The sequence below is a fragment of the Squalius cephalus genome, assembly GCF_949319135.1.
Source record: "Squalius cephalus genome assembly, chromosome: 6".
NCBI classification, from domain to species: domain Eukaryota; kingdom Metazoa; phylum Chordata; class Actinopteri; order Cypriniformes; family Leuciscidae; genus Squalius; species Squalius cephalus.
The window spans coordinates 10,361,271-10,373,701 of NC_137127.1; the positions used below are offsets into that span (position 1 = coordinate 10,361,271).

Sequence of the window (12,431 nt, forward strand, 5' to 3'; positions counted from 1 at the left end):
GGACCAGGCCGAAATCCCAGACTGCCCTGAGATGGACACCACCTGGCAGAAGAAAACAAGGGCGACCTAAAACATCAAGGAGACGCAAAGCAGAACTTAAGGAGATGGGTCTGACATGGGGCAAGGTGCAGTACGCCGCAAACGATCAAGCCAAGTGAAAGCCAATAGTTGATGACTTGTGTCTCACTCAGGACGAAGGGGAGTAAGTACCGGTAAGTCTGCTGAAATAATCATAAGCAGTAGCTTTAATCACAATCACATTCAAATAAACATCACTCCACAGGACAGTGAAAAGTCATTTATGCATTTGAAATCATTGCTTTTTTTATTACCGTTCACAAGTGATACATTTCATGTGATTGGTGATAAATGACTCATTTCCCCAAAACAGATGCTATAAGACCTAGTGAAAGGTTAACAGTGTTGGCATGAATTCGTCTGAAATATTATGACATCCATCCTGTTAAAGAGACAGACCAACAATTCTACAAATGTAATGAAAATTACTTAAGAGATAAAAAGACACCTTCTAATAGAATAATGACAATGATTTTCGTCCTTGTATGTTCAGAATGATAACAATGGCCATGAGGATGATTTTAGCTAGCAACATTAAACTGTCAATCTAAATGTAATTATCCAATCAGAAAACATGCACAGCCCCATGTGCTTTGCATCATAGAGTCAGGACGGTTTGATAGATCAGTTGATATATGCATGTGGTCCTGCAGTGACCTAGTTAACTGAGAGAGGGCGCTAATTATTTCCCTTCCTATCCATAATTGACAAATTACACATTTCTGTACAGTTTTTACATTTACCAGCCGGGAATGTCCAGTTTGTAAATTCAGCAGGCATAGCTGGAACAGGACAGGAGGAGGGTTAAGACCAAACTAAAGACCTCTTTTCAGGTTAAACTCTACCTACACAACTCTTATTGATTTGTCCTTAATTTTCACCCAGTTTGAGTTGGGCAAACTCATTGGCCAGCTGCAGAGCCTCTTGTATGCAGTGCGTGTTTCTACCCGTGGCCTGGGCAGACATGTCTTTACCGCCTCCTTTTCCATCCAGCAGAGGGCACACTTCCTGAACCCACTCGTTGGCCTTCAGGCCCCGGTTTGCAACATCCTGGAAACACACAAAGAGCAAATTGGTGATTTTAAATTGATACTTTACACATACGTTAATGTGTTACTCTAGTACCATGCAAGTCAACGTAATACTTACCCAGCATTAAATGTCAAAGTGAACAGAAAATGGCATTTGAAACCCATTTTCCTTCTGAGGTGAGCTAAAAAGCCAGCTGTTACATTTCACTGAACATAATGCACGCACTGATGAATCATTCACAATGCGACTAGGAATGTGTATTAAGAAAATACACTACCGTTCAAAAGTTTGGGTTTGGTAAGATTTTTTTCATGTTTTTGAAAGTCTCTTTATGCACATCAAGGATGTATTTATTTGATTCTAACAAGCAATTGATAAAATAACATTAAAAGCAGTAATATTCTGAAATATTACAATTTCAAATGAATGTTTTCCATTTTAATATAATTTAATACATTTAATATATTTGTGATGGCAAAGCTTAATTTTCAGCATCATTACTCCAGTCTTCAGTGTCACATGATCCTTCAGAAATCATTCCAAAGCTGATTTGGTGCTCAAAAATCTTATTATTATTATTATTGTTATCAGTTGAAAACAGTTGTGCTGCCTAACTCTTTCAGGACTCTTCAAAAATCAAAAGTTCAAAAGAACAGCATTTATTGGAAATAGAAAACTTTAAGTATGTAGAAGTTATTGTAACTTATGTTCAATTTATTGCATCCTAGCTGAATAAATATATTAATTTCTTTCAAAACAAAAAGAAATCCTGAGCTTTAAAGTAGATCTTGAAAAATATTTAAAGAGACCCCTAAGCCAGCTCAAAGAATAAGTTTCTCTCTGACCCCGTTTACCTGAGGAACTTGGCACAGGCAGATGATTTTTCCTGCATCGTTGTCCACAGCAAAAAGCATAGCAGCAGTCTGTGGTGAATTAGTCTTCAGTAACTTCAAAGACTCATTCAAAGCCTGTGGAAGCACAGAGGAATCATTTAGACTTTCACATTCATTTCAACTATAGATCCCAAATTTGAAAGGACAGTGAGGCATTTACCTTTGCAGATGCTCCACTCTCCATCTCCATCACGATTAGAGGTTGGTTAGGTTTGCTGTCGATGATCTCCTTCGTCTTTTCAAGGACCTAAAAATTAACCATGTGTTCACAGCTGGTCTTAGACTTTCCAATAATCTCTGTGACTAACCATCAAACATCTGAAACATGTTTTCTTACCCTCTTCTGTACATCAGCCTTGCTGGCACGGTCCAGGTCATCCATGATCTTTTTTAGACCCTTCAGGGAATCCCTCATCTCATCCTTCTGCCACTGAGAGATCACTGCAGTGCCCAGGGACTGAATATATATGCATACACAGATTCAGTACACTTAAAAAAAAAAAAAAGGTTTATACCATACAAGCAAGAGCAGAACATGTTTGAGTTGAACTCACCTCTGTCATATCAGCAATCTCCTTCTGAACGTCTTTATTCGGGGAGGTCTGAGCCTTCACTTTCTCTGCCATGGCATCTAGACCCAACTTCAGGGCATCAGCTTTCCTCTGGGCCTGACAACACAAACATCCACCTGTCATGAACTATTAGGAATGGGAATAATAAGGAACTTCTTTATTCTGCTTCCTAAATGATTCAATAATTGGTCCTAAAAATATACTGTACTAAAAAGTATTTAAATGTAAAAAAAACAAAAAAACTTTTGGTATTTTTTTTTTTTTTTTTTTTACAAACCACTGTTCTGAATGTGTATTTACACATTGCTATATGAATTATCAGTCAGTAATGATATTGATTTAACTCTCACAAGTCTTAAGTACATGTCTTCATGACTGATTCATTGAATTAACAGAACTGGCTCAAAAGATACATTTGTGAATCAGACTACACTAGCCACACTGTGCGTGCAAACAGCAAAAGGCAATTGACACATTTAATCCTTGTATTATTTCAGGGCTTCCTTTCAAAGCACATTCAAATCAGACAGCAAGAACCGGTTCTAGATTCCCCACCCTACATCACATAATACAAAGTATCAGTCAAAAATAAAAGTGTGTGCGCATATTCATGTTGGCCTTCTCCTTCTCCAACCTTCTGAGCCTCTGCTCCAGTCACTGCCACAATCCTCCTGATTCCTTTAGCAATGGCCTCCTCTGATACAATCACAAATGGAGCAGCATGACCAGAGTTCTGCAGGTGCCTATGGGTAAAAATGATTAATAAGAAAACTATGAGTTTTTATTTAACAATGCTTTCGTAAACATTTTAATTGCATTAATAAAAACAAAAAACATTTTTTTTTATTACTAGTAATTTTCATGAAGCATATACAGGACCAAATTCAGAATATTACATATAAAGTTGATCATTTTTGTTCATATCCACAGAAATCTACATGTGCTGCACATGAATGAAAGCGAGGAGCTGAGTAGGCCTACTACTGCAATATATGAAGTTTATAATATTAAAGCTCATACGTTCCACCGCAGAACTCGATGGAGGTAAGTGAGCCCGCAGGGCTGTTCGGATCGGCCAGCAGCTCCTCCACTGAGACACCAACAGACACCACTCTAACAGGATCAGGGTACGTCTCATCAAACACTGCCCGCAGGCCTTGGATGGCTTTAGCTGCTGCAAGGGGAGCATCCAGAGCATAGACCGGCTGAAGAAAGAGAGAGTATTTCAAATTGTGAGAGAAAATATGAAAGAATGCAAAAGTGATCTCAAGAAAACTAAATTTCTGCTTTCAACAGGATAACTTACAATAGGTTATCGTTTTGTTTTCGGACTGTGAATACATGTGAAGAAGGTTTCAAGCGGTATGAATATGAACGTTTCATTGAAAAGTGTCTTTGAAAGCCTGTTGAATGGTCCTGACCTTAGCGTCGCGAATCATGTTGGAGGCGATCTCTTCTGTGCGGTGCACTTCATCTGTGCTCATTGCACCTTTAGCTGTGAAGTCAAAGCGCAGTCTGTCTGGAGCAACCAAAGAGCCCCGCTGATCTGCCTCTCCCAAAACTGAACGCAAAGCAAAGTTAAGGATGTGTGTGGCGGTATGGTTACTCATGATGGGCCTACGACGAGCCTGAGAAGGAGAGAAAAAGAGAGAGGGGAATCATGTTGCTCCTCAATCCACATTATGTTCCATCTTTGCCTATAAATGTACATAATAACATCATATCCATCTCTCTTGTTAGTCTGAACCAAACATTTTTAGAAAGTCACTTGATTACATACCTCATCCACATGCAGAGTTAGGCGGTCTCCAACCTTCAGTGTGCCGTATACTGTACCAATATGCAGCACGTATCCTCCACGCACCTGAGTATTCTTCACAGTGAACTCCATCCTCTGAAGCAGCAAAACAAAACATGATATGACAGCAAAACTAAACTAAGCATCTCAGCTTCTTTCCACAACCACTCTCAGTTTCTTACATCCTCAGCAGAGTCGTTTTCTCGGAGCATGTAGCCTTCATCAAAGCTCTGCCCACCCTGCTCGGCATAGAAAGAGGTCTTGTCGAGCAGCACTCCGCACTCTTGACCTGTGGTCACTTCATCAACAAATGCACGCTCCCTCCTGAGAGCCAACACTGTGCCCACTGTCTGTTCAAACTCTGAGAGAGACACACAATGTCACACGCATGAAAACCTATGCATAATCAACCGTAAAACCCAACAGGAATAGCGAAGGTCTAACTCGTACCATAGTTGCCATTATCATCTGAAGTGTACTTGTACTTGGGGCTGTCGTCAGTGGCAGCAACATCTTTGTTTCTGAGCTCTTCAATGGCGTAGATGTCCAGCATGATGTGGTCCTCGTCCCCAGAGCCTTTGCCTTGAGACTTTAACTGTGTACACGTTTTTATTTAGACCCATTTACAATAACAAAACACCTATTGTTATCAGTTAATATTGGATATATGTCAGCTGATATAGGATTTTTAATTGTGCATGCTCATTTTTGTCTATTTTTACATTTAAATTAGCTTTGCTGTCATTATAAATAAAACAGTCAAAATGAAATCAGTCAAATGTTACATGTGAATTTTGGCACCAAAACATTACAGATAAAAGTATAAACAATGGATTTTCAGTCCTCTGTATTTTGTAACTATGAAATTATTCTGTGCTTAATGGAAATTGCACTGCATAAAAGAATGAACTGATTTCCACCTGAGCAGCTTTCTTCTCCTCCTCAAAGGCCTGCCTGTCTACCCCCATTCCCCTTTCTTCAGCGATCAGGGCAGTGAGGTCCAGAGGAAAACCATACGTATCGTACAGCAGCCAGGCTGTGTCACCTACACAAAACAATGACAGTTATATACACAATACAATACTACAAAATTAGTCAATTTCTTTGCTTCCAAATGTTAAACCATAGAGCTTTTATTTTGGCAGAAAAACACCTCAGAGAAACCTTAAAGCCTCTCTTCTGTTGACAACAAATTTATAAATAATTCTCATAACAATTTTGGGAAGATGGTTGGCGAGTGTTGCGTTTTATAAATGCGCATTACAAGTAACCCAAACTCCTTCCTCTCCAGTTTAAAAAACTCAAATGAAGATTCAAAACTGTTTTTCGCCAAAAGGTGACAAGTTTGCATCCCTGCACCTCATCTAAGGGCATTTGGCTAAGCACCTGGCTCGTTTAGAGCATTTGTTTCAGAACCGGGTGTGTTTTCACCCTTAGTTTGGTTCGTTTAAGCATATATGAACACGGCAATCGCTCTCAGATCCGTACCAAAACATTCACTCCAAGATCGCTTGAATGAGGTGGTTTTGGCCCGACTGAAAACGAATTCTGTGGTTGTTCGGTTGAGGTGAGAAATCAATGCGACCCAACAGACCAATGAACCAAGCGGTATCATAATTCATAACCGTGAATTTGTTTTATAAAAAGCAGCAGTGTCTGATTCTGTGAGTGAGCACATTAGTTATCACAGTTGAAAACCAAATAGCACCTCTTCTTAAAATGTTGTGCAATTGCCCTTCTACGTGCATTGTAAGAATGCTGTACCGACGAAGCCTTGATTCCAGCTCTAACTGCATTATAAATTGAAATGATTTAAAAGAGATATATATTATTATGATACCATAATTCCAGTAGTCGGTATCAGTACCATTAAAATTTTACGATACTTGGTACCAATTTTGATACCACAGTAAAATCTGTTGGAACTATTTTTCTATTTGAAAAAAATATTAAATTAAATTCAATAAGTTTATTATTCATGATGGTTATCTTAAGTAAATAATATACATAAACAATGAAGGTTACATGCTGTTTAAAAGTAAACACTGTTTCTAAAAAGATCAAGTGAAAAATAAGTAACCTTCAATGCACACATTATTATTAGTAGTAGTAGTAGTAGTAGTAGTATTACATTGCTGTACATGCAGTAGCCTAATATAATTATTTCTGTCAATTTCTTCAAGTTAAACCGAACTTTTATTTTGACGGGTTGCCATGAAGACCTTGAGTTTCTGTGTGTGGACGATAGTTTTTCTCAAATGAAACGATAAAATGCTCGTGAAGTGACTCTCAGAGCGGCTCTGGAGATGAAGTTCATGCATTCATGTCCTCAAATCATGAGGCAGCAGAGACTTAAAACACCGCGAATGTCACGCATGCTTCAGTGTGTGTGTGGTAAATGAAACCGCGCATCTGCATCATTCATTCACACAGAGACAAGCAGAACATGCAGGATTAATATTTAAATAGTCTTTTTGCAGTTTAAAATTCACTGACACTAGTATATATCGTGGTATAGATTGGCTTCAGTGATCCTAGTCAAAAAGTTAGTCTGGAGCCCTGCACTTAGATAAACATGGAAGCGACTGAAAGCAGCGGCCTATTAATGGGTACCGAATATACCCGGTACTCGGTACTACAGAAATGGTAGTCTCGTCAAATTTTCAAAATTTCAGTACTGACTTGGTACCGAAGTACTTTTGACAACCTTATACTGTACTGATATATAATCAAACAATTTACAGGTCTGAAGACGCCTTAAAATAACATATATGTGGTAGTATGTGCTTTACCTGGAATTGTCTTGCTGTCTCCAAGACTCTGGATCTTGCGGTCCAGGATACGGCGTCCCCTGCTAAGGGTTTTGAGGAACTGTGCCTCTTCCTCATTGATGATGTCCTTTACCATATCAGGATCTTTCCGCAATTCTGGGAAAGCATCACCCTGTAGAGAGCCATGAACCATTAAATGGCCATCAGAGATAGAACTGAAACTGTATTTAATGAAAGTGCATTTCAATAGTGCATTGGCAGCAGACAGGAGGTACCTTATGCACAAAGTTATGAGAGAAAAAAATTGTAGAGGTAGAGGCCTTACCAGGGACTCAACCACTACATCTACTAAGGAGGCGAAGAAACCCCTCTGTGCACCCAGCTTCTCGTGAGAGTATCGCACTGCCCGACGTAGAATTCTCCTCAGCACATAGCTGCGAACACAAAAACAGGGTCACATATACATACATTGGGTATATATCAAGAACACGGCAAACTATTACACCATCACCTCACCCTCTGCCTGTGTTGTCAGGTCTCCCGCCATCAGACAAGGCGATAGTAATGGTTCGGGCGTGATCAGCCAGGACACGGTATGCCATGTCAATACCATCTGTGTCTTCTGAGCCAACCTTTCCTGTGTATGCCCTGGCACCTGTGCCCTGAGAACCAAGACAATTTTTTTAATTGCATGCAAAAGAGAGTTTGGTCATGTCTCATGCGGTTTTTTTTTTATGATTGTACCTTCTGAATGGCTTCAAAATAAGGGATGAACAGGTCAGTGTCGTAGTTGGACATCTTGTTTTGCAGTACAGAGACCAAGCGCTCCAGTCCCATCCCTGTGTCAATGCTCTTCTTGGGCAGAGGCTTTAGCACTGTCTCCGACTCTCTGCATGGAGAGGCCAAGCCAAATGCGTATAGAACAATATATGAATACTTACAGTATCTTTGTGTAAAGAATTACAGGTTTCAATAAGGATCCAATTTTAAAATTCAATAATGAAATTATACTACCACTCAATGGTTTGGGGTCGGTAAGATTTTTAAAAAGTTGTGAAAGTCTCTTATGATCACCAAGGTTCAATTTATTTGATAAAAAGCATAAGAGATATTAAAATGTATTTATTCCTGTGATAGCAAAGCTGAGTTTTCAGCATCATTACTCTGTCACGTGTCTTCAGTCTTCAGTGTCACGTGATCCTTTAGAAATAATTTTTATATGCTGATTTGGAGCTCAAGAAACATTTATTATTATCCATGTTGAAATCAGTTGTTGTTTGATATTTTTGTGGAAAATGTGATTTTTTTTTTCAGGATTCTTTGATGAAAATAAAGTTAAAGTATTTATTTTAAAGAGAAATGCTTTGTAACATTATAAACATCCTTACTGTAATTTGATAAATTTCATGCAATTCAATTAATATATAGGCTATTTTAAATAAATTGTATTTATAAATAACTTTAAGTGACCAATAAATGGCAAAAAAATGGATCAAACATTCAAATAATTGTTTTAAATATTAATCACTTAATATTAAATATCCAATATAGGCTGACATCAATTAAAAAACATCTCTAATTTCAGTCAATAACTGATATATTGTGCATTCATATGAACAATACATTACATAAGAAGTGACTCTAAAAATAATATCTCTAAGTATGTGTGAACTTTTAATAAAGTGTTTACCATTGTTAGTCGTAGTTAACAAGGAGCAGTAGTTTACCTGTTAAACTGGATGAACACCAGGTTCCAGATTTCAAGGACATTCGGGTCATCCATGTTGACCAAGTGTGCGGCATCTCGGCCTCCAATGCGATCAAAGTGGATCTCGCTGCACGGTCCACATGGACCAGTGTCACCCATCTCCCAGAAATTATCTTTCATACTGCCGGGCAGAATACGGCTCTCCTCCATTCTGGGACCGAGTCGAGGCAAACGAGAAATATCTTACTATTACACATCAATAACTCAATACACCTTATACATATTTTGTACTCACCCCAAGTCCAGCCAGATCTGCTTGCACTCCAGGTCAGGCTCCAGGCCTGCATCAGCATGACCACCAAAATAAGTCACATAGAGGCGTTCAATAGGTATGCCAAACTCCTGCGTCAGCAGCTCCAGTGCCATCTTGCAGGCCAGGTGCTAGATATAGAATGAGCAAAAAAAGAAATGAAGGGATGCAAAGAGAAAAGACCAAAATTCATTTTTACAGCACATTAAAAAAAAAAGAGCATCGGTACTATGAAGAGATATGCCTTGATTTTACAATATACACCTCTCTCACTATCTCTTACTTTGAAATAATCTCCAAAGGACCAAGAGCCTAACATCTCAAAGAAAGTGTGATGGTACACGTCTTTGCCCACATCATCAAGATCATTGTGCTTGCCACCGGCACGAATGCACTTCTGTGTGTTTGCAGCACGGCGAAGTCTGGCCATGGGGTGGGACGGGTCGATGGTGTTCAGGAAGATGGGCTTGAACTATTGAGAAGATGAAGATAACAATTCATTTTCTATAACAAATTAGACACCAATTTATGTAACTAGGTTCAAATCTCCTAACCTGGTTCATCCCGGCATTGGCAAAGAGCAGAGTGGGGTCATCTAGCGGAATGGTGGCTGACGAGTGGACGTACTGGTGCTCATAGCGACGGAAGAAGTCGATGAACTTCTCACGGATCTGTGCAGCAGTCAGCGAAGAGTCCATGATGGTTGTGTTTTTCTCAGGGGACTGGGGATATATACAAACACAAAGTGAGTCAGAAACCGGTTTTACAAAAACAGCGGGTGGAGTAAACATGCAGCTTGTTATGCTATTAATCATCAACAATCAAGAATGTGTAATGGACATCTGCACACCTCAGGATCACTACATGATCTGCATACCGGGACATTCAAGAGACGAACCCGTTTAGTGAGGAAGTAAAGCTTGAAAACCCACTAAACAGACAAAATTGTGAAGGCCAAGTATGGTAACCTAAACTCTGAATTTGTCCTCTGCATTTAACCCATTAAAGTTAGCACACACACATTAGTAGCAGTGAGTAGTGAACACACACTGCAAACCATGGACACACACCCAGAGCAATGGGCAGCCCGGGAGTGATTGGAGCGATTGGTCCCTCCGGTATTGAGAATCAAACCCGCAACCATTAGGTTACCAGTCTGACTCTCTAACCATCAGGCCACGCCAATTAATACATTAATTTTCATTCAAATAATTTATTTTACCATAGTGAATAAGCGGAGGGTAATGGCTATTTCACCAATCTGAAAGTTCTGTGCAACTACCACTACTGGCTAAATGCAAAAATTGTATGCAAATGACGAGATAGTAGACTTGAATCTTCCTCACAGGAATATTAAAGGAAGCTCCTCAAGCAGGTGCAGCCAGTATGCAGCAAACAATAGACATCCCTGAAGTAGTTACAGCACCCCTCCCATTACAACTCATTCAAAACAAAAACAGCTTTTTCCAAATGGCAAGTACATAACCACTCCAGCCACGCATGCCAGAAACCGCATCCATTGTGAAAGAATTAACTAAACTGCTTCAACATCTGCATGCTGAGAACCAGAATGTCCTTGCTATGATGACGTGGACTTGAAAATAGTTATTATTTTAAAATAAAGCTGAACTTGATTTACAATCAATACGTGCTCAGCAATAAGGAACACATTTTCACTTCTCCAGTCAATGGTTTTACTGGACCCACGACCCATCATGTTTTTATGTGTTTCAGAATATATGAAGTTTTCTTTGCAAAATAATAATAATATACTGGGAAATACTGATATTTATCATTTTCAACCTTCTCTAAATTATGCTTCCAAGAAGACTATCACAATTTTTAACATTTCCTTGAATACCATAATTAAACCATAACAATTTGACAACCATTACAAAAATAAAGGCACACATGGACAATCAACAAAAGTAAGATAGAGTGATGCTCATAGGACATAGGATCGCTTAATCGTTATATTTTCCAATTTGTAGCCAGTTTGAATAAAAGCTTCTGCTAAACGATTAAATGTAATCTATAATAATAAAACAACTCAATAACAGCTATAGATTCATATACTGTAAATACATATATTGCTTTTATTATATTTCCTGAAGTCAGTCTGAATAAGAGCATCTGCTAAATTAATAAATGTAAATGCAATGACGACGCAGGCAGGACAGGGCAGTGAAGAGGAACTTATTTCATAGCCTTTTATTAACATACTAATAAAATCCTTACTGATATTAAATCCATTTTAAAGGAAAGACCTGGCAAAGACTGCAGCAAAAAAACAAAAAACCTTCAAATTCAAAAGAAATGACTGGCCCTGTGGTACATTCTTTTTGTTGAATCCTGGATAACAGTGTAAAATGCATCTTAATATAAATATATAATATAAATGTATTGTTATATTATTATTATTATCTGACAATGCTTTGTGAAGGACATGAGAAACGGGCACTTAACAAGATGCAACATTAGTGAGCAAAACAAGTCAACTGCACTGCACACAGTGTGGTTCACCTGACAATAGAAGAAAGCTTTGGCACATAAAAATGTGAGATGAAGAGCCATAGATAATGATGCTCTATGATCCTAGAGGAAGTATAACACGATTTACTACAATACGAATACCTACAAAACCCCATTTCCATGAATACAGAACCATATAAACGCCAATTACATGATAGTTTTACACATATATAAATAAAACTAATTCGTTTTTTTTGCTGCACTGCATTATTACCCAGTGCACTGACATAGGCCAAACCCCTATAGACTACAGTATGATGCAAGTTAGTGCTGACTTGTGCACATCAACATCATGATTTGCATTATCTGGGTTCTGTATTAGACAAGTAACCCAGTCATTATGTCAAAGTAACTTACATAAAGCGGTGAATAGTTGTCTTTCAGATTTATTTTACAATAGCATGCTTCCTCTAAGCACGAGACAAGGCTAAGCTGACAATCCAGTCATTCACTAAAAAAACACCATGTAACTGGATTCATACAGTCTCATAATACGGACCATAAAGATATATAGTAAACACAAATTACATATAACGTCATGAAACAAATATAAAGCTAATGAAACTTACGAATAATAATCTTATAGCCGCTTCAGAAGCCAATCACACTACTTCCCACGCCGGTTGAAACCAAAAGAAGGAGAGACGACAAAGTACCGCCCAGAACACAGATGATTGGTTCAGGAAGAGTGATGTTTCAGTGTACGTAGTTTCTATTGGTTTAGGATGCTGTCGATC

At 38.6% G+C, this 12,431-nt stretch overlaps 1 protein-coding gene across 2 annotated transcripts; it reads right to left on the reverse strand.

The window, feature by feature from the left end:
• Window positions 1–223: 223 nt before the first annotated feature.
• Window positions 224–12,343, reverse strand: aars1 (alanyl-tRNA synthetase 1). 2 transcript variants are annotated; one of them, XM_079874060.1, is made up of 22 exons: window positions 12,264–12,332; window positions 11,686–11,757; window positions 9,717–9,884; window positions 9,446–9,634; window positions 9,148–9,293; window positions 8,872–9,063; window positions 7,889–8,033; window positions 7,661–7,806; window positions 7,470–7,578; window positions 7,166–7,316; window positions 5,294–5,418; window positions 4,824–4,968; window positions 4,556–4,734; window positions 4,356–4,469; window positions 3,997–4,203; window positions 3,596–3,780; window positions 3,210–3,318; window positions 2,558–2,671; window positions 2,341–2,460; window positions 2,164–2,250; window positions 1,965–2,078; window positions 224–1,128 (listed from the first exon to the last, which is right to left on the reverse strand). In XM_079874060.1, the coding sequence occupies exons 2-22, from the start codon at window positions 11,734–11,736 to the stop codon at window positions 949–951; spliced, it is 2,976 nt and encodes a 991-aa protein (XP_079730186.1). In that variant the 5' UTR covers window positions 11,737–11,757; window positions 12,264–12,332; the 3' UTR covers window positions 224–948. The 2 variants fall into 2 exon arrangements, with proteins under 2 accessions (XP_079730186.1, XP_079730187.1); XM_079874061.1 differs by lacking the exon at window positions 11,686–11,757 and having other exon boundaries at window positions 12,264–12,343.
• Between the last annotated feature and the right edge of the window lie 88 nt (window positions 12,344–12,431).